Source organism: Podarcis bocagei, assembly GCF_964188305.1.
Source record: "Podarcis bocagei genome assembly, chromosome: 7".
Lineage (NCBI taxonomy): Eukaryota > Metazoa > Chordata > Lepidosauria > Squamata > Lacertidae > Podarcis > Podarcis bocagei.
Window position 1 is genome coordinate 62,328,344 of NC_138132.1, and position 22,981 is coordinate 62,351,324.

At 43.6% G+C, this 22,981-nt stretch overlaps 1 protein-coding gene across 8 annotated transcripts in view; it reads right to left on the reverse strand.

Annotated features, from left to right (window-relative positions):
• The window catches only part of LOC308590908 (uncharacterized protein F13E9.13, mitochondrial-like), a 546,161-nt gene that overhangs the window by 500,498 nt on the left and 22,682 nt on the right, over positions 1 to 22,981 (reverse strand). For 7 of the 8 annotated variants that reach the window (XM_081201288.1, XM_081201291.1, XM_081201287.1 and 4 more), the window contains one exon: positions 17,570 to 19,223. In XM_081201288.1, coding sequence (XP_081057414.1) covers positions 19,033 to 19,223 — 191 coding nt within the window. In that variant the 3' untranslated portion in view covers positions 17,570 to 19,032. Of the gene's footprint in view, positions 1 to 17,569; positions 19,224 to 22,981 lie in introns of those variants that run through there. The other variant, XR_014009934.1, reaches the window with a different exon arrangement.

Genomic DNA, 22,981 nt, shown 5'->3' on the forward strand with positions numbered 1-22,981 from the left:
CGTTTATATAGAAATTAAAGAGGAACGGCGCTAACAAACAGCCCTGTTTAACCCCTTTCCCCAGTGGCAGTGGGTCAGTATAGTTGCCTGACATCCCAGTTCTAATTTTAACTGTGGTGTCTGAATGTAACTCTCTAAGTATTTTGAGAAGTCGTCTATCAATATCTGTTTCATATAGTTTTTGCCATAATTTGTCCCTACAGATTGAATCAAAAGCGGATGTGAGATCTACAAAAGCCACAAAAAGTTTGTTCTTATGTACCTTTGTATACTTATCTATCATTGTCTGTAGTACCAAACAATGGCCTGTTGTACTATGGCCCTTTCTAAACCCTGCCTGTTCCGGGTTAAACAAGTTAGAGTGGTCAGCCCAGTCAACCAGTTTATTTAGCAGGTAGCGGGTATAAAGTTTATACACAATGTCCAGGAGACTTATGGGGCGATAGTTTGAGGGGTCTTGGGGGTCTCCCTTCTTATAGATGGGGGCTACCAGGCTCAGTTTCCAGTTTTCTGGGATTTTGCATGTATCATTTATTACCGTAAAAAGTTGGGCCAAAATAGCAGCCCACCACTGGGCATTTAGTTTAAACACCTCAGGAGGAATCATATCCTCACCGGGAGCTTTGCCATTCTTGAGTGTTTTAATTAGCTGTAAACATTCTGATTCGGTAACAGGATCCCAGCCCATTAATAGATCGTTTTTAAGTGGAGGAAACTGGCTCGGTTTAGCAATGTTTGGAGCTGTATATAGCCGGGAAAAATGTTGGTACCATAAATTAGATGAAATATTGTTGGTTACAATTTTCCCTTTGGGTGAAACTCCCTGAGCAATTATTTCCCAGAACTTTTTGTCGTCCCGCAATTTGATCGCTTTGTCAAGTGCCTCCCATTGTTCCTTTCTGTAGAGGGATTTCTTAAATTTTAGAGTATTTTTATAATGAGAACGCCACCTGTGCAGGTTTTCCACTGAGGACAGGGTCCCTTCCTGTTTTACCTTGTTTTGTAATTTCCTAAGCAAAGATCTTAGGTTCCTACAGTCTTTGTCGAACCAGGCCCTCGAATTGTTTTGTTGTTTGGGAGGGTTGGAATTCGTAAGTAGTGGGAAGAGCGACTCTGAGACCTGCTGAAATGTTGAAAAGGGGTCAGAATTAGATGAGATACACTGGTCTCTCAAGGCCAGTAAGTCTGGTGAATGCAGGTGTAGTTTGATTTTAGATTCCAGGTCGCTGTTCCATTTACGCCTACGAAGGGCCAGAGTTGGAGGTGGGTCTGCACAGTGATTCCGGTATTGCGGATCCTCCAAACCACGGGGAATTAGTGAAATTGATATAGGAAGATGATCACTCTCAATTCTATTGAAAGTCCTGAAGCCCTGTGACCTCTCCAAGAGTTTTGGGGAGACCAGGATATAATCAATAACGCTCGCACCTCTAGGTCCAAGAAAAGAAAAGAAACCCCCTGACTTGTCCATATGGGTACCATGCAAATTATACAAATTATGTTTGAAGGCAGTCTCCATTAATGTAATGCCTGCCTTATTCAAGACCCTATCTTCAGAGGACCAGGGAATAAACCAATCTGCCTCTGGCAGGAACTGAGATTTAGAGCAGTACGTATTAATGTCATTTCCTATCCTGGCGTTGAAATCACCTGCCAGCAGGATATCCATGCCAGGGAGTTCTAGTTCAGCCTTCTCCAAACATAGCTCTAAATCTTCCCAGATTTGTGACGACTGGGGAGGGGTGCCTATGGGAGGGATATATATATTAAAGCAAAGGAAATCTCCTCCTTCACTGCTAGAAATAAGTAAGATTTGTAAATTGTTACTCTTCACCCACTGCTGTTGCCGGGCCTTGCACTTTAGCTTGGTAGAAACAAAAGTGACTAAACCACCACTAGGTCGGCCTCGGGAATTTGGTTTTATCGCAGGGGTAGCAAAGGCTTCGTATCCCTGTAAAGAAGGGACATGGAGATCTAGACACCATGTCTCCTGTAGACATATAATCTGAAATTTTGTAAGGAAATCCAGAAGGTCGACGTCACCCTGCTTAGATAGCCATCCCGCCACATTCCAGGATAGAATGTGGAAATAGGGTGATGGTGGAAATAGTGGCAGTCAATCTCTTTTCCGGTGGTTTGAGCCTCCTGAGTTAGGCTCCTCCTCTTTCTGCCCTGCTTGGTGGTTCCAGGTTTGAGGTCGCTGGTCCCTAGGTAGGTGTGATAGCTTTAACTGAGGGGCCAATAGGTTGATTTGGCCCAGAGGATCTTCAATGACACCGTTACAAATATCATGTTGTTCAGCTGATGTATCATGATGTTCAGCTGGTTTTTGCAGAGCAGGGGTTTTGCCGACCCGTATAGGCTGTACAGGTAGCAGGTCAGCAGCTGCATCTTGCGTCGGTACTGCTAGCGGGTCAAAATTTGACAAAAGCTGTGGATCTTGATTGCGTATTGGGCTTAGAATAATGGAAGCCTCCAATTCTGGCATTGAGGCATATGAGGACGAGAGCATTTCAGACTGGTCTTGCTTGGGTAGTCCTATGCCAGGCTCGTTGCACGTAGAGACCAGGGTACCAAGCGGGGGGTGTAGGAAATCAATTAAGTCATTTGCGGGCAGGCTTGCCACTCCCTGTGGGGTAATAGATCCCGGCTCCATTCCCCCGTCTGTTTGTTCTTTATGGCGCACAGGCCCAGCATCAACACGGACAGCACCTATCCTGGTGCATAGCGGTGTACGGGTCAGATTGGTGAATACCCTTGTAAAATAGATGTACCATTTTCTTGTACGGTTTCTTAATTTTAGAATCTTTGCAACGAAATGGGCAGATCTAAAGTTAATAACCATACGTCTCATATAAGGTCCAGAAGGCAGCCATGAGATATCCACGATATCTACGGGGCGTAATGTCTGCCCCAGCAGTTGGGTCAGGGAATTTGCGACCGAATGTTTATCCGCCCATTTGTTATAATTCAAGGGGTGGTTTCCCACCAGTACTGCAAGTTTGCTGTTCTGGAGTTGCAGACTTGAGTTTTGTACTTGGTTGGGCAGGCATCTCACTTGTTTTTGTGCAAGGTTGGCCTGCACACTTGGGCAGGGGTGAGCGGAGTTTGCAATATTGTTAAGCTGAGGAAGTGAGGGGGGGCAACTGAACAAGCCAAAGACTTTTTCAAGCTTCTTTTCGATCCCATCCAGCCTTTTATATAAGTTGGTGATGGTATGTGTTATCAACTCAGTCTGGCAGATTAGCAGTTCCAGTGCCTCTCGGTCCTTGTTTAACTGGGCTGGTGATTGGGATAATTCAGGTGAAGTTTTTTGCAGGGACTCAAGAGTCTGTTCCATCTGTTCCTTCATACACAGGCTCGAGGCTAGTTGTGGGCCATCCACAATGTCGGCAGGCTCCTCATGAGTAGTACTGGGAGCAAGGACCTCATAGCTGTTTGCTGTAGGGAAGTTTCTACAGATCTCATTTAGGTCATTGTCAGGCAAGAAGTCCCTGATATTTGTCTGTTTTTTGGCAGTGCTCGTAGCTTCATTGGAATGGTGCCTGCGGCGTTTCTTCCCTCTCATGTCGGCAAGAAAATAGGGAGAAAATTTCTCAAAATAGCAGGGTCAGGGCAGGTTGTGTTGTTAATGAGCCCTACTCCCTTTAACAGTCTTTATCTGCCGCGTTTTCTTGCAGATTTATGGGAGAAGTAGAAATAATCTGAACCATAAAACCATAAAACTTCTAAAATAAATGCCTTAAGGCATCTTAGAGCCCTTAGAACCCGTCAAAGCAGATAGTAAAAACATAGCTTTACCGAGCATAAGACAAGGCTGCCGCTCACGTCGCCATCTTGAATTCCACCGAAAAGGCTTTTATTTCTACCATCCATGAACTGATAGAAGGAGCAAGTGTGATAAGTCACAAAAAGCATGCATGAGTTCACAATCATGTGCACAAGCATATATACCCCTTTCTAGTTCCCTCCCCCTTTCTCCTCCCTCAGGAGTCCTGCCCCATGTTGAGGTTCCTGAGCATGTACAGAAAGCTGTCTTGGGACTATTGTGGACTCTTGGTGCCCTTCCCAGGAAAGGGGGGGGGGAGTTTCAGAGTGTTCAGATATGTTTCAATCTCTTGTTCTGGCATGGTTCCCAGACAGAACAAGTTGCAATGTGGTTCTTTAGCAAGGCCAGAAGGCATGAGAAAGGCCTGAGAAACAATGGACTGTTCTCTACCTTTGTTACAGTAGAGCGGAATGTTTCTGATGCTTAGCTGCTGAGAAAATGATTTTGAAAAGCTTTGAGAAGCTTTGAGCCTGCTTTGGGGGTGTGACTTTGGGCCTAGGTGAGGTCACCTGTCCTCACCTTCATTCCTTCAATAGAACCGGAGAGTTGTTGGAAGGGACCTTGAGGAGTCATCAAGTCCAACTCCTGCTGCTTAAATGCAGGCTCTAATATGCAGGATGTGACCTGGAGTCTTTGCTGGCCAGATGCGCCCCCCCCAACAGATGTAGTTGGGTCACTTCGCATACAAAAAAATGGAGGGCGGGGAGCACACCAGGAAACCAAGGATGTTGATGAATTTTGTTGGGGGGGGGTCAGAACAGCAGGAGGTGAGAGGTTGCCTCTGAAATTGCTTTTATTACATAAACAGCCCCATCTGGCGGTTGCATTAAAATTTCGCCCTGTAACATGCCCAGCAGTGTTTGGCTAGTAGAAACTCTCTTAAGGACACTTGAAGATCAGTCTGCATGTGGTCATGGGAAACTTGTATCTCCAAATGCAGTTGTCCTCCAGGAACGACAAGGATGTGATGGAAAGTACAGGCAATGGATAGGAGTCTTCCTTCCTCTTGGTGCTCTTACACTTCACTGTCCCAGAGCCAAGTTCCCTTTGAAGAGAAGAAGAGTTTGGATTTGATATCCCGCTTTATCACTACCCGAAGGAGTCTCAAAGCGGCTAACATTCTCCTTTCCCTTCCTCCCCCACAACAAACACTCTGTGAGGTGAGTGAGGCTGAGAGACTTCAGAGAAGTGTTACTAGCCCAAGGTCACCCAGCAGCTGCATGTGGAGGAGCGGAGACCGAACCCGGTTCACCAGTTTACAAGTCTACCGCTCTTAACCACTACACCACACTGGCTCTCTGATGCCACATCAGAGCATCCCTAGGGCATCACCCACAGTGTACTTTAATGAGCATAGGAAACTTCCCGTGCCTTCATTGTCCATATGATGCTCTCCTCCAAAAAGCTGCCTTCCCACACTTTTTACGTCCTCAGTCAAGATTTTCGGGCTACCCGATATAAGAAAACCTGGATTGCGGGAGGGGGGAATGTAGCAAGGAGGAGAGCATCGTATGAACCACAGAGAATGAATGGAGGTACAGGAAACTCCCTAGCCATATTAAGTGGCATTATGGATAAGCTCTGGGAGAGTGATGGAGGGAAGAATCATAGAATCATAGAGTTGGAAGAGACCACAAGGGCCATCGAGTCCAACCCCCTGCCAAGCAGGAAACACCATCAGAGCACTCCTGACATATGGTTGTCAAGCCTCTGCTTAAAGACCTCCAAAGTAGGAGACTCCACCACACTCCTTGGCAGCAAATTCCACTGTCGAACAGCTCTTACTGTCAGGAAGTTCTTCCTAATGTTTAGGTGGAATCTTCTTTCTTGTAGTTTGGATCCATTGCTCCGTGTCCGCTTCTCTGGAGCAGCAGAAAACAACCTTTCTCCCTCCTCTATGTGACATCCTTTTATATATTTGAACATGGCTATCATATCACCCCTTAACCTCCTCACTCCAGGAAGAGTGGTGGAGGGATAGATGGCAGGTGAGAAAAGTACATGCCTGTGAACCTCTTTTGTGCTTTAGGATTGCATCCACTGCCTGCCTATCCTGGTTTATGCTTGATTGGGGCATTTGAAGGCATAAGTATCCCATCCTATATATGAATTTCAGGATTTTTATCCCCCCCCCTTTCTAACCTACCAGGATACTGAAGTTTTAAATTATATTTGTATAAATATTTATTGATTGCTTTTAACTTTATTGTATTTTACATTGTAAGCCACCTGCATATATTTTATGAATGTGTGGCTCATAAATATTCAAATAAACAAAACAAATAAAATAAATTGGCTACGTACACATTAGCGACTTAAACCCTACCAAGGTTGTCTGACCTTCCCAGCTGCATTTCAAGTCATATTTGCACATCACTGGAGGGGTGGGGATATCTTCATCGGATGTGCATTACCTGTTTGGTTTATGTGTGACTGCAGCTTCCCCCTGCAACATGTGCAATGACTGTCTCACATGTGCCCTGCTCAGCTTAACTGCACAGTGAGTATGGCTAACGTTTTTCAACTGGAGGAAGACTGGTTTCTCAAGAAACTGCAGGATAGATATGGACTGTGGCTAATGGCATGTGCACTAGGCTTCAATCACCAGCAGTGGGAGCACACTGGCACCAAAGCAAATGGTAACAGCCCTCAAGTGCAGTTGAAGAACCTGCCCCATTTCTTGTGCTGACGTGAGATTCAGTTCCCCCCTTTTTTTTACATGGAACAGGCAGCAAAATGTTGGGCCAGCCAAGTGCAGCAGAATGATGGGATACAGCCATCGGAGACTGGTTCATTAGGGCAAATGGGGCAATGCCCCACCAACCCAACCACACTCTGTCTTCAGCCAGCCCCCACCCACCCAGCCTGCCTGCCTACTTCCACTCAGTCCAGTGGCGGATGGCACTGCCCATCACCTTCCTCATCTCAGTATTCCCCTTGTGGAGCTCAGCAGGGAGAAGGCAGATGGGAGAAGGCAGCAGGGAGAATGAGTTGGCTCCGCTGGTCATTGGCTCTGGTGCCCTCTACTGTCAGTCTCCCTGCTTTCTGCCCTACCAATCCCAGGGTGTAGGTAGGATATCACATTTTGCATGAGTTCCCCCATGAAAAACTCCCTGCATGCAGAACTTCAGAGAACAGCTTGTCTCAGATCCTTTGCTATGGTTAAGCCATCCATCAACAACCCCCACTCCACCCCAGTTATTTCAGCTTTTTCCTCACAGATTTTGCTTTCCCAACCATGATCGCCTCTGCAAACTTTCTCACTTTTATACAAAGCCTGCCTTACGACAGAATTCCCAAACGTGGTATTCAGCATTGGACAAATTGCCTACCAAGCCTGCAGTGCTGCCATGTGCCTCCTTTACTCTCTCTCAAACGGTAGATGTCTCCCTTTGCTTGTGGCTGTGTGATCTGCCTTGCATGTGTGCTAGGCAAACACTGCCAGCCCGTATTAATTTTCCTTTCCCATGCTAACATTCCCATCATGCTTTGTAGAGAAATCCACAGGGGAGAGCAGATAACATTGAGTACAAGCACAGAGAACAGAGTACCATGAAAGCAACAAATTATAAACTCCACCAAAGAGAGATTCGCGGCGTTTATTTTATTTCATTTTTTTGCTGTCTCACTCTGCCCCTTCTTCCCCATCAGTAGGATCACAGGCCTGGTACTTTAGTCAAAGCCTGCATCCTTGCCAGCAGGTTCAAGAGAAGCATCTGTAAGCACTAAGTGATTCCTTTCAAGTGGAGATTCTCAGGACGGCGGCAGCAACCGAATGGATTACAGGGGACAAACAGCAGGAGAGAAAAGCCGCTTCACAATAATGCGGCGGAAGACAATGGGGTCGCCGTTCCGGTAGCAAAGCAGTGCACGGGAGGGGATTGCAGTGAAAAGGGAGCCTGGAACTTGTGCACCTTGGGGGGCTGCGAAATTTGGCAGGACGCGTGTTCCTCTTGCTTGTTGCTCTACCAGTCAAACAATGAGGCCAAACCCCACATGTGTAAGGGCTGGTAGTACGCTGGCATCTATATATATAACTAAAACAATAAATAAATAAATCTGCTACCTAATCACACTGCATGCAAAATCAGGAGAACAAAAGGAGTCTGCGATGCTTCTCTTACCAGTGGGGAGATAATTAAGGATGAATGAAATATTGTTCTGTGGATTTGAAACGAAATTGTTCTTAGGAACAATTCAGTTTGTTTTGTTCGGGGTGAAGCTCCTTCCCCCGCCGCTGCCCCCCTTAGGGTTGTCTGCCTATGTGGAGGGGAAGAATTGCATGGCATTTAAATAAATACCCGACGCGATGGCAAACTTTATTTGCATAAACACACAAAACAGGTCCTTCCATTATGATAGCAGGAAAGATTTTTGTCTCTGTCCCAATTCAAAATATTGCAGTCAGTCACTGGAATAGGAAGGGAGAATGCATTAGGGATATCCTACGAGACTACTCAACACCGTCTCACCACCAATCCCCACCTGGGCTCTGAGCCTTTATCCCTTGGGGGTTCCCCTGCTGTTGCCTCACCCCGCCCCCCAGCATCCAGCCAGTCCATGACATTTAGGCTGCAAGCACTAAACCAACGAAGTGGTAAGGATGCCACTTTGGGAATTTAGAGGGCAACAGGTGAGGCAAACAACCACTTTGAAAATGTCCCTAAATATTCCATACTTTTAAAAAACAACAACATGAATTAATATGAATATGACAACTGTGACTATTATTATGTGACCTTTCAGGCCTGTTTTGCGATCCTGTTTGTGGTAGAGTGGGCCCACAAACTGACGTTTTGAGTTCCCCTTTCCTTGCAGTATCTGATGATGAGATGAATGCAGCTGCGCTGCAACAATTTTACAGCTCTTACAATGCCCACCCCCTTTTTAAAAATGGAAATCAAACACATTTCCCCAAGGTACTCAAAGGAATTTTGCCAGCTCACAATAACTCTTTAGTGTGTCAGCTTCTGTGAGGCACCTAAACCACCTGGTTCTGTTTTCTAATTTCTTGATATCACTAGGGTGTGCTATAGCTCATGAAATCTCACAGAGGTAGCGTTTTTAATAAGCCATTTTTGCCACGTTGCCCTATGCTTTAAATTAGGGGAAATCAACTTCAGTGAACAAATACCCACATATGTCATGACGCATGTTATCTGGAAAAGGAGGAGATCTGTATTTATTAGTCTACACAGCATTTGTTTTGGAGTTTTCTAAAAATTAAAACAATTATATATAGCTATAGCATGTTTAAGTGTTCAAAGCACTTTACATACATTATTCTTCCCAGTGCTTCCCCCCCTAAAAAAAATCTTTAGGGATACTCTCATTTTCCTACTCATATTGAAATAGTGCCCCTCAATGAGGCCAAACTTAGATTCACAGAATGTTTATGGCTATACGTCCCCCCATAAGAAAACAGTGGTTCTTCCTCTCAAAGGCCTTTGTCTTTGAAAGAACAGTAGCTCACCTAAGGCCTAGTTCTGACTGAGGGGTATAAGATTATGATTTACTATGATATGTATGTCCCACTCCAAGCAGCTCAAACACATATGCTTCTTTTATCCTCTCAACAGCCCTGTGAGGTAGGATAGGCTGAGAGACAGTGGCTATTGAGCTTTGTGGCTAAGTGGGGGATTCGAACCCTGGTTTCCCAGGTTCTAGTCCAGCACTCCACCTGGACTACTGCAACTTTGAACTGTAGGTGGTGACCCATATGCTCTTCCACAGATTTCCCCATCTCTTTAAAGTATTCTTTATGCCCATTTAAATGATTCATCAATTATAAACTTTTCTTCATTTGGGTGGCAGCCCTACTCTACAGACACCCAAGTTCTCTTCTCACAAAGAACAAATTTCTGGACTTAATATTCATGGGAGAAAGCGCAGAAACCTGCGGACAGTGATGCCAAAACCAAGAGTAAAAGTGTCAAGGGATTATGGGAAAGGAGGAGAACGGCTCCACACCGTCCCTGAGCACAATATTTTTAGCTCGCCGCTTGATTGCTCTGGTATTGTTCCTCCTTGTTCTGTTTTTATTAAGACGCTGCCTTTCAATCTTAATTTATTGGAAAGCTAAAGATGTTTTCTAAAAATAACTTCGGAGCTGCTAAAAAATTCAGCCTTTCACTTGCAAGTTTCTGCCAGCTGGGCCTGTCTTGCTTTAGAACTGACACCCTTGAGATTTACAAATAGGATTTAAGAAGAAAGGGCGGGGGGAGGAATGAGATGGCTTGTGAGCATGACAAACATACATATATATCCCTAAAAAAAACACAACCACACATCCGACTTCAATTTATAAAAATATTGTGCAGAACCCTCTTTGTGAAAGACAATTATTTTAATTGTTTCACTGCTGATTATATTTCCCTAACATTTTCTTTGACAGGGTAAAGGGAAAGGGGGGCAGGGCCAGGGAGAGGCATGTCACAGAATTATAGTTGATTTCAGACTACCCATATTAGGCTTTACATTAATATGGTTTTGCGTATTCAGCAGGCCTTTTCCTTGTTCTGTTACAGTGGAACCTCGGTTTTTGAGCGTTTCGGAACTCAAACATTTCAGTTTTCGAATGCCGAAAACCCGGAAGTAATTGCTTCGGTTTTCAAACACTTTTTGGAAGTTGAAGGTGCCACACAGCTCCCGTATTGAGTTTTCCCTATGTACATGCTTCCGGAAATACATGCTTCAGGTTTTGAATGTTTTGGGAGTCGAATGGTCTTCCAGAATGGATTACGTTCAAAAACCGAGGTCCCACTGTACGAATGAAGAAACAGGGCTTAATTTGAGTCCAGGCTTAACATCCAAAGATGTTTACTGGACTACAGTTCCCATCATCCCTGACCGCCAGCTGCACTGGCTGGGGCTGATGGAAGCTGGGGTCTCAACATTGTCCAGAGGCCCACAGGTTCCCCATCCTGGGTATAACACTGACAACTTCTCTCCAGGGATTCAGGCAGGAGTCTCAGCCCCACATGGAAATATGAAAGACTGAATCAGAGATCTTTGGCAGCCAAGTGCATGCTCTAGCAAGGAGCTTCAAGGCCTTCTCCTTAGCCTGAATCTAACCACTGTTTTCAAACCTGCACTGGTGCATTTTGGTTTCTTAAGATTTCCAGAGCAGTGCTGAGTACAGTGCTACTCGCAGCAACATAAAGGAAGCGGAAGAGGAAGAAAGCCGTCCAATAAATCTGGCAGTGATGCAGCAACCGTGAAAAAATTGGTTCTCTCACTCCAGCCACCTCTGATTACTGGGTTCAAGTACAGTGGTACCTCGGGTTAAGTACTTAATTCATTCTGGAGGTCAGTTTTTAACCTGAAACTGTTCTTAACCTGAAGCACCACTTTAGCTAATGGGACCTCCTGGTACCGCTGGAGCACGATTTCTGTTCTCATCCTGAAGCAAGGTTCTTAACCTGAAGCACTATTTCTGGGTTAGCAGAGTCTGTAACCTGAAGCATATGTAACCTGAGGCGTATGTAACCCGGGGTACCACTGTACGCCGGAATGCAGCCCCAGCTTTCATCTCACGGCGTGATCCACAAAACCAGCAAAAAATAAATAAAACAAGGGAAAGCTCCCCCGATTTTCTAGGTCAGGGGTCAGCAAGCTTTTTCAGCTGTGGGCTGGTCCACCGTCCTTCAGACCAAGTGGTGGGCTGGACTATATGGGGGGGGGGGATGAACGAATTCCTATGCCCCACAAATAACCCAGAGATGCATTTTAAATAAAAGGACACATTCTACTCATGTAAAAGCACACTGATTCCTGGACCGTCCGCGGGCCGGATTGAGAAGGCAATTGGGCCGCATCCAGCCCATGGGCCTTAGGTTGCCTACTCCTATTCTAGGTTAATGGGGTTGCAGTAGGATTTTTCCCTGGAAGCAATTAACATGGAAATGAGCACTAAAACATCTGCTGGATTCCACTAGATTTCCACAAGTGGCTTTTACGTCGTGTGAAAGATCACATAAAACATGGAAATTATCAGGCAAGGAAAAGTTGGGGAAATGGAACAAAGCGATCTCTGAATTCAGCCATATTCTCTTCAGCTTCCCTTCTTGCTACTTGTTAAGCTACTTAATTTCTCAGAAATCTGCTGTAGAGACAATGAAGGTCCCCTGAACACCAGTTAAGTACAGGCGAGTAATGAGAATAAATCATAACCACATACCAATTTCCACCACTCTTAGATGGAGTTAGACCTTCGTACATAAATATCCGCTGCAGAAATAAATCAGAGACATTAGCAAGAGCCCTGCCATATGAAGCAGCAGCAGAAGTCTTAACAGTTATCAGGCCAGTTAACAGAATAAACCTATTAAATAAATAAATTTGCTCTCCACCAATTTATGTCACCGCTGTACTTAAAAGTGAAACCTTTTAAATGAACAGATTTACTGTGTATGGAGGTCTCCACTGGGCCTGGGTAATTACACAAAGGCAAGGCGTTACTTTTTAAAGTGGATGAATGGGCTGATACTTTTTTGATTTACTGCTAGAAACAGAAAAATGGTAATGGCATGAAATAAGCTTTTGCAAAACCCTTTTGGCAGATGGAAAACGTTTGATTTACCTAGGGCATCCATCAGGTTCTGTATTTTAGATCAAAGCAGATAGATGGCAAGGCAAATGAGTATTATTTTGCATGTGGGGTGGAGAGGCATGTGTGTTACTGCTTCTCTTCTTCCTGACTGCTTCCTAGACAACAGACACAAATGTGAATGAAGGGAGAGCAGCAGCAAAGTGGGAGGTAGACCCTTGACTGTTGCATCCACTATAGTTGGTATCACCACCACCACCACCACCACCACCACCATATTAATTATAATGTAATGTACCACGTTGAAAGCTCTAGTTTTCAGTGCAAATATCAGCCACCAACAAGAAGGCTCATGTATTCAAAATAGTCTTCTGGGTGCACACATGGTGGTGACTTTACGGTGACTCTGTAAACTGCTTAGAGGCAAGGCTACTGTAGTTAAGCAGTACAGTGGTACCTCAGGTTAAGTACTTAATTCGTTCCGGAGGTCCGTTCTTAACCTAAAACTGTTCTTAACCTGAAGCACCACTTTAGCTAATGGGGCCTCCTGCTGCTGCCGCACTGCCGGAGCACGATTTCTGTTCTCATTCTGAAGCAAAGTTCTTAACCCAAGGTACTATTTCTGGGTTAGTGGAGTATGTAACCTGAAGCGTATGTAACCCAAGATACCACTGTATATAAATGGTTTAAATCAATAAACACAAGTATCAGTGTTGGATGGGAGGAAAACACCCACACACCTTCTATTTATCATTGTGTAGCAATATATTTGCTACAGATCTAGAAGCAAAACCCTTTGAGATATGAAGGCATGAGGATTTCTGTACTGTACCAGACAGATTTATGTAGTTGAACATACTAATGTCCTTTGACCTGCTTAAAAATAAACATGACCTACCAATTTGTCCTTTTTACGGGTATTTATGGCAGGGGCACTTTGTAAACTTAAGAACTAATTTCCCCCAAAGGAAATCTGCACTCTCAAACCTTGATAAACTGTTGAAAATGCAAAGTGCTACAAAATGTCGTAGTTTCTCTCTCCAGCAGCACCAGTCTCTAGCAACATACGAATCTTTTACAGATTGCATTATATTTACAGTCAGGTCTTACTAGAAATAGTTATCTGTTGCTTCCAATTAAAAGAAGTAACCAGCAATATACTGGCAAAAAACTGCATTCTGCATCTGTAAATCCTAAGTGGCAATACACAAACTACAGGACAAATGAAGGCTGCCCCTTCTGTCATTTTATCGTAGCTCAGAAACCTGCACTCCTGAAACTTTCATCTCTTAGGTTTCTAGTCCTCATGACTAACGTGGCAATAAGGTTAAGAAACCGAGGACAGTATGCTTGAAAAGGCCAAGATAACGAAGCAGTAAATATCAAGAACCCCACATCTCAGTGCTGTTGTCTTAGTCCAGGAGAGCAGGGGTCATGTTGAATACAAGGATCTAGCCTCTGCCTAATGCAAAGGGTGACATCACCATCATAATCCCTTACCCGAGTCCCCCAGATTCAAGTGAGCTGTGTCGTTAGAGATCCTGAACAGCTCAATAGAAAAGCAATTTCAGAATGTAAGGACTAAAATAGAATAATGCAATTATAGTGGGAGCATAAGTAAATTCTGATACATGGAATTGTCCAATTGTGGACCATTAATGATTGAAACAAGAAGATTCCTCATTTCTACTACAGTGGTACCTCGGGTTAAGTACTTAATTCATTCCGGAGGTCCGTTCTTAACCTGAAACTGTTCTTAACCTGCAGCACCACTTTAGCTAATGAGGCCTCCCGTTGCCACCGCGCTGCCGGTGCACGATTTCTGTTCTCATTCTGAAGCAAAGTTCTTAACCTGAGGTACTATTTCTGGGTTAGCGGAGTCTGTAACCTAAAGCGTCTGTAACCCAAGGTACCAGTGTACTGCTTTGCCTTCAGGTGCAGATATGCCTAAGGCTGTATAGGAAGGAAGGAAGGAAGGAAGGAAGGAAGGAAGGAAGGAAGGAAGGAAGGAAGGAAGGAAGGAATCTAAATAAATAAATAAATAAAAATTGTCCAGTAGCACCTTAGAGACCAAATAAGTTTGTTCTGGGTACTGTATAAGCTTTCGTGTGCATGCACACTTCTTCAGATACACTGTAAAGGAATACATAGTTACTTGGGCACAAATTCCATTAAGCTCAACAGAGTTGACACATAAAAGATTGGGCTGTAAAGTCTGCATTGCAAAGCAGAGGGAGAACTTTAAAGATCCTGCTGCAACAGGTTTCCACTCATAAGTAATGACAGGGATGACGATGACAACAACAAACAACAAACAACTAGCTTCCAACAAAAAATAGTAAAAACACAATACAACATCAAACACTAAAGACTTCTCTGAACACGGACTATCCTGCTACCATTTTCAGAGACTGGACAATGAAATGTAGTCTTAAGTCTAGCTATGGAAGCCCCACCCTGGATAAAAAAGAACAAGATTTCATACACTGGCTACAATCAATTCAGAATAAGGAATCTGGGGATCCCTTTAACCACACGTTCAGGACTGGGGACTCCTCAGTCAACAAGACCTGTGGTTCTGACCCTTTTCTGTGGAGTGTTAAGTCTAACCCCTCCTTTACCTGGTCCTTTCTCTTTACAGTCTAAGCCCATGTTGCTCTTGATAGAAACTGGAGTAACTTTAGAAGCCTGAAATGTGTGCATAAGGACAGATCCTACCAGACAAGAGGCAGCTATCTGACATTTTTAAAAGGGCAAATCGAAAGCAATCAACACCCAACAAAATGCTGTTGCGTAGGCTGGAGTGATAGCTTAGGATACTATAACGAACCTGGCAAGTGCTGTAGTGTTTTAATGTAAATTAACGCAAGATAATCTCTTTGCATATTTAAGCGATGCACTTCAAATTAATTAATACATATTTAAGAGATGTCTCCTTGAACAGCTGTTATTTACTTCCAGAGTTTCCTCCACATTAACATGGCTTGCTTTGTTCTCCTCCGAAGTTATTCATGCTTCTTATGGTTACTTTGAGAACCCACATGGTGTAAAATTGAGCATTCCTTTCTCCCAAAGAGATGAGCTGCTCTGATAACTTAATATTTTAACATTAAACATTCAAGCAATTTTCCAAAACAGAAAGGTCAAATCCTACTTACAGCATCTGCTTGCAACAGACAAGCAGATGCTTAACGCTACTACACAAATACTTGCAGCGGTGAACATGATAAAGGGGAGGCAATCAATCTTCCCCTGTGGATTTTAAAATCAGATTTACTTTGATACTAGCCCACTAAATCCCAGAATTAGTTCCTTTTTTTTGGTGCCTCATAATTTAAGGCCAAATTATGGGCTTTTCTGCAGCTTCTAAAGTGCTTGGACTTGGTACGTGGAGCTGCAGTAATTAAGCAGAGACGCCATGAAGCTTTTGATGCATGTTCTAAATACTGTGCACATTCAGGAAATGGATGTCCCCCCCCCCAGGTGCATTGCATTCTTCCTCTTTTGCAGCTCACTGGGACATAGTTGCAGCATGCGACTGCTTGTTTTTTTCTACAGATCTGTGTAAAAAAACATACTCTTAAATTTGCATATTTATTCATCCAGTCATTCATTTATTTATATACCACCTTTCTGCCAAGGTGATTTTATTATTTTAAAGGACTAAAACAATCGATGTTGAAGAAAATAATAATTTCATAAAACTATCATTTTGATAGTTCCATTTTTTAAAATATTTTTTGGAGCCTATGGCCTAGCTAAACTGAAAAGGCCTGTGCCTAAACTTTCATAGTACAGAACTGTACGTAGTGAATGTTCACTCCAAAACCCTGAAATCTATGGTGGCCATTGTATGCATGAAAAGAGAATCGGCTAGGCATGGCAACTGTGATTAATCTTGAACTGTTTCGCAGGTAGGTGAAATAGGATATTGGGAGACATTTAATGAATAGGAAAATTAGTCAAAGTCTTAAGAAAGAAAGACACTGATAAATGGTTATATGGAATCACATGATATTATGGTGAAGGCTGATCTGGAGAGTTAAATGTTTTTGACTGGTTCAGGATGGTGACATTGGGGACTCATCTTTGTTGTTGTTTAGTCGTCTTAGTTGTGTTTGACTCTCCGTGACCCAATGAACTAGAGCATGCCTTGGAAACTCTTTCTTCTCAAAGCTTCTCCTTTTTTATGTCCACGGAGTTTTCTTGGCAAAATACTGGAGTAGATTGCCAGTCCCTTCTCCAGGTGGATCACATTTAGTCTAAACTCTCAGCTATGACCTGTCCGTCTTGGGTAGCCATGCACGATGTAGCTCAGAGCTTCTTGGAGTTATTCAAGCCACTTCGCCACAACAAGGCAGCGATCCATGAAGGGAGGGGACTCATCTACACAGCTGCAAATAAGCATTTTATAAAGAGCAATATACAAACATGACACTAGATGGCAACCGTGAGCTATGCAAAATTCAATGTATTTTTCAAAACGTTTTTTAAAAAAGCTTTTTCACAGCATTTTTAAAAATGTGTGTGTAGATTCCACCTGGGTTGCAACTGCAAAGGCTGATGCGATCCTTTGATGGTTGAATAGAAGTCATGTGTATAATCTGAAAGTATATAAGAAACATTGCTTTGGATGTGGTTCTTTGCTACTCCCCCCCCCCCCATGTTGTCCCTATGAGCATTTGTATTTCCTCAGGCAGTGGAAGCCCCCAAGGCAGTGCTCCACTGGTGGAGAAGCGGTGCCGGCATTGACGCTGATTTATGGAGAGATCTTGCTGAAATCTCATGAGATCTCATGGAGTGCAAAACCTCACAAGAGCTCTCACCATAAATTGGTGCTGGTGCTGCTTGTCTGCCAGTGGCGGAGGTGGCAGGCAGCGCAGTGGCAGGCGGCATGGCAGAGCCAAGTGGCAATTTCTGTTTCCCCTTAAGTGGCAAAACGGGCCACATGCCTTCAGACTTGTGCCCTGGGATGCCAAGGAGTTTGTGCTTCAGACCCTGAAATGCCCATTGAGCTCAAGGCAGCATATAAATTCAATACATTAATACATAAGCAAAACAAGTGAATAAGTAAATCTGTGTCAGGTTGATCCTGTGCCGGGATAAGTGACTACTGTCACTTATCACTGAGCCTCAAGGAACATACCAGATTGTAGAATGGCCCGTCTTGAAAACACTCTGAAAGACTGAACTTAGACATGCATGCATTTATTACACAAGGCTTGTCATATCTCGTGTTGAGCTGTGCATGTGAAACAGCAACCATACAGGGAGGAAAAATATATATGAGACAACATCTCAAGCACACTTTTCACCAAAGACAGTTCACAAATGATTATTTAGCATCTTTTTTATTTATTTATATATTAAAGTATATACTTCCTATATGCCATCCAAGCAGTTTACGAGTATAAACTCAATTGTAAAATCCGTAAGCAATTAAAATTCACAATAAACCAATTCAATCAAAGCAACAAAAGCTTCCATGATTTAGAAAGGCAAGAAAACAAGCCAGTTAAAATTTCTAATAATTAGAACAGTTAAAAAACACATAATTAGATCTCAAGTTCAGGGGAATACCTGCCTAAACAGGTGTGCTCTTCAAGAGCTGGAAGAATGCCAACAATGATGGGGTCTCTTCGCATTTCAACAGGGAGGTCATTCTACAAGACTGGTGCTATCGGTGATAAAGCCCACATCAGTGCTGCACATTCAGCAGAGAGTCATCAAGCGATGAACAATTTAGCTGCACTTTGTATGTTGCAGCTGCAGTATGGGCACAACGCTGGGACCCTGGCACAGTTGGCAGTAATTACTGCAAATAACCAGCAATGGTTAAGATGCTGGGCTTCCACATGAGCAGTTTTGTCTGGACACAGCTCCAACGGCACCAGCAATGATTACACTTTGAATTAGATGAGTATAAAGGAGCGAATCAAGTAATCTTATTCCCCCCCCCCTTGTTAACGTGCATCACTGCAGTAACACATTATAGCTTCACCTTCCCAGTAATGAATGAATGTGACTTCTAGCAAGTCAGTATTTGTAAAAAGAAACACACACACACACATACAAAACCCACCTCACAACTATCACCACTCCTAAACAGTCATTATCGGTGTCTCTTAATGCAGTTTCTAAATGGCTTCCTAGAATTGTGTTTATAACACTTGAAAAACATTATGCTGTTTTATTAGCTGACGTCTTGGGTTCTAATGGCAGGGAGATCTAAAAGTGTGCCTTTGAAGCTAGTGTTGATTTCATTAAGGGGAAAATGTAGCATGACAAAGGAAACATTTGGACTGCTTTGGGGCAGCAGGGGTGGGTGGAAGATGGGGAGAGACTTCAGACTTAAAACTTCTTTCTGGTCTTACAGCAAAGGTGGCTAACTTGTGGCCCTCAAGATATTGTTAAGACTCTCCCACCAGCCCTAAGCCAGCACAGTCAATGGTCAGGAATGATGGGATTTGGAGTCCAACACAGGATCCCCTTAGAACAAGGTAACAGGTGCTTCAAAAAATTCTGCAACATTCTGTCACATGGAAGATGGAGCAGGACCGAAACCAAAGGCTTCAAGTTACAAGATAAGGTGTTGGGACTAAAGGATACATAGTGGCATAAGGGCTGTGTATGATTACCATAGGATCCAACAATGTCACACTCTCAGTGTAGCAGTGTAATCCATGAACCGCTTCACACGATCTGGGTCAATGTTATTTGCCCAATAGCTTTCTTTCTTGAAATAAGAACCAACGATCAAGGCATTTGCACCCAAGTAGTTCTTCAAGTTTTCCAGAGTCACTCCAGATCCAACCAACACTGGTATCTTCACAGCACATCCAACTTCTGGAGAAAATTAAGTAGGGAAACTGATTTAAAAATCCCTATAAATGAAGGCAAGTTGTGGCAATGGCCACATATGGTGGAGGCTGTGTATTACATACTTATTTAAAGTGTGTATTTCAATTCACAGCTTCACATACTTCTAAGGTTTAAGAGGCATAGGTCCAGTTCAAATGTATTTATCATACATCTTCTTAAGAAATACATGAGGCTTTTGCCCACATGCTACACCCTGCTGCCATTCCATCTTTCCTTGGACCTTTGGAGCAATCAATCACAATTGCCTATGACTTCCAAACCACTAAACTGTGGTTCCTGGGACAAACAAAAACAAAAACCAAACAGAATCTTAAACCAACTTCACTCCGTGGTTTAAGGTTCTGACTTGTTGGTTTCCTGACCACTATGTTGTGATTAACCCAGAAAATCTTCATATGGCCATGGTTTCCTGTAACATCCAAATTGGGGAATGGGAAGCACAAGGGTTTGTGGCAGGCACAGTTTATTAAGCGGAATATGTACATTCAAACCAGGAAATAGAAGTGCGTTCTAAGGAAAGTCCTTCTCTATTATGAACTCAGAACACAAGGAATAAAGCACTAGGGGGAGCTTTTGAATGAACAACACCTATCCACCATCCATGACTCACAGTGTCCTCACTTCAGCTGCTCTGATAGCAAACAACATTTGGTTTCTCTAGGCATAAATACCAGGAGGCGCTAGGGCTTTTGACCTTGCTTCATCAACAGCAAAAACTTTGCTGAAGTTGGTCTCAAGTAGCCCAGTGCTAGAGAAAGGGATCCAGTCCAAGGGCCAGACCCAGAAGTGGCAAACCCTCCATAGGCTCCATTGAGTGGATGGCAAGGCTGTCCACCTGCCATGTCAAGGGATGCAAAGCTCAAGCTTCTTCCTCAGCATACTCTGATTGAGTTCAAGCTATGGCTGCAAAGAAAGAATCTGGACTACACTCTAAAGTGTGCTCCAATTTATTCCTTTGCAGCCAGGTGGTTGTTTTTTTCAGGCACCTTTTTCTGTTGCCACGCAGGACGGCAGAGAGGTGTGCCAAATAAAAACAAAAACATCAGATTGGGAGCATACATACGAGTCTTTCTGTGCAGCCTCAGGGTGAACTTGCCAGCACCCAACGTTACATGATGTCAAGCCTGTGAAAGATGGCTGTAGTTCACTCAAAACAGCCAGGGAGACCAACCTACAAGGCCTGGTGGACCTAATTAAGCCCATGGGTTGAAGATTACTCCTCACTCCTATGAGGAGTCTTTAGCAGAGCTAAGAGTCCCTCTGCAATCTGCCTCTTGCTCAGGCATAGCAAACTTGGCCTTCCAGATGTTTTGAGACTACAATTCCCACCATCCCTGGCCACTGGTCCTGTTAGCTAGGGATGATGGGAGTTGTAGTCCCAAAACATCTGGAGGGCTGAGTTTACCTATGCCTGCTCTTGCTGGTCTGCTCCATTACTTCCGCCTTTCTCTATTCCTGGGCTGACTTGTTAAGTGTTAAGATTCCTCTTTATATCAAGATGTATTCAGTAACCACTGCACCATACGAAATGCTGTCATTAAACTGCCGTGTAGCACACTGTATTTTTTTTTTTTAATTGCTCCATTAATTCGAAAGAGCCGGCAAACCCAGCAACAAGGCATACAACTCCCCACCTCCTATGACCAACATCAAAAAAAGAGAAGCATAGCAATGCTGGAAGCAAATGTGATATAATCTCACTCTCCTCCCTTTTCAGTTCAGCTTTCAAAGAGACAAGTGATCAGATCAAAACACAAATTGGCTTAAGCTGTCAATGGGTTTATTTTGTAATATGATGAAAGGAATCCAATTGTGTCTACACTTAAGCAGCAGCAGGGTTCCAGTGGCAGAGACAGGCTCAATTTGCTGTCATAGATCTCCATTAGAAGATAGACAAGCACTCTCTCCCTCTATCTGTCTGTCTGTCTCTCTCTCACACACAAACACAAAGCTTGTTTGCTTCGTTTTCACCATTCAGAATTGCTGCACTAGAATGAGCTATGCTAGCTACCTGTGAGGCTACAAGTGCCACTGAGTAAACACTCAGGAGCAATTACAGCAAAGAATCCACACCCCATGTAGGTGTGTCGCAGAAACCTTTGATGTATTGTTTTCTTGGAATCACAGAATTGTAGAGTTGGAAGGTACCCCAAGGGTCATCTAGTCCAATCCCCTGCAACGCATGAATCCAGTCCACAGCTGTTCTTGGGTGGGCTCGAAATACCAGCCTTCTGGCTAACAGCCAGACACATTGATCCATTGTGCCACCTGGGTCATCCCTTCCATTAACCCCCCTCAAAAGGGAAGTAAAAAACTGTCGGCATTGATTATATTCTGTGCTTGAAACATCTGAACTCTACACCAAGGAAATAGCAATAACAACAACAACAATCCCCCATTTGAAGAAATCGTGCCTGTTAGACATATTACAGATGACATTCCTTGAATGCCACCCTGCAGAATTTCACAGCATTTCTAACACTTTAGATGGTAAAAGGGAATTAGGTTAAGAAAGTAGACAGTAAGTTGGCCAAGACTACATTTCTGTAGCTACTGCAAGTCCAAAAAAAACTTTGGTTTTGGAGACATCAGGCTATTTTGCACCACTTTTAACAGTCATGGCTTCCACCAAAGGGTCCTGGTGACTGTAGCTTGTAAAGCAGGCATCCCCAAACTCAGCCCTCCAGATGTTTTGGGACTACAACTCCCATCATCCCTGACCACTGGTCCTGTTAGCTAGGGATGATGGGAGTTGTAGTCCCAAAACATTTGAAGGGCCGAGTTTGGGGGTGCCTGTTGTAAAGGGTGCTGACCACACAAAGCTTCAGTCCCCAGGATTCTCTGTGGTGGTTAAAGTGGCATAAGAGTTACTTAAATGTATGGTGTAGATATAAACTTATTAAAGCGGAAAGTGGCTTAAACTGAAGCTGAGAAGATTTGAGCTATATAGGAGGAAGAATGCGGCAGAGCACTGGAGCACTAGAACGTATTGCCTAAAGTGGTGGCAGTATGACTCTGAACACCAGCTGCTGGGAAGCAACCGCAGGTGAGCACAACGCTATCATCCTCATGCACAGCTTGCAGGCTTCTCAATAGGGCATCTGGTTGGCCACTGTGAGAACAGGATGCTGGACCAGGTGGCCCATTAGCCCAGTGTTTCCCAACCTTTTTTGGGCAAAGGCACACTTGTTTCATGAAAAAAATCTCGAGGCACACCACCATTAGAAAATGTTTAAAAAATTAACTCTGTGCCTATATTGACTATATATAAAGTATATAAAGTATATAAAGTATATAAAGCAAAACCTACATCCCGATGACCTACTTGTGAGCTTCGATGTTGTATCTCTCTTCACACAAGTGCCCATTAATGAAGCCTTGACAGCCATTCAAAACAAATACAATCCCCCCGAATACATCCTGGACCTGACCAACCACTGCCTAACCAACACGTACTTCATCCACAATGGACAAAGATACAAACAGATAGAAGGAGCACCTATGGGATCACCCCTCTCACCGGTCATCGCAAATCTGTACATGGAACACTTTGAAACCAATGCTTTAGACAAGTCAGAACACAAACCCAAACTTTGGCTCAGATATGTTGACGACACCTTTGTAATTTGGCCACACGGGAAGGAAAAACTAGATAGCTTCCTCACACATCTCAACAGCCTACACCCCAAAATACAATTCACTATGGAAATAGAAGCCAATAA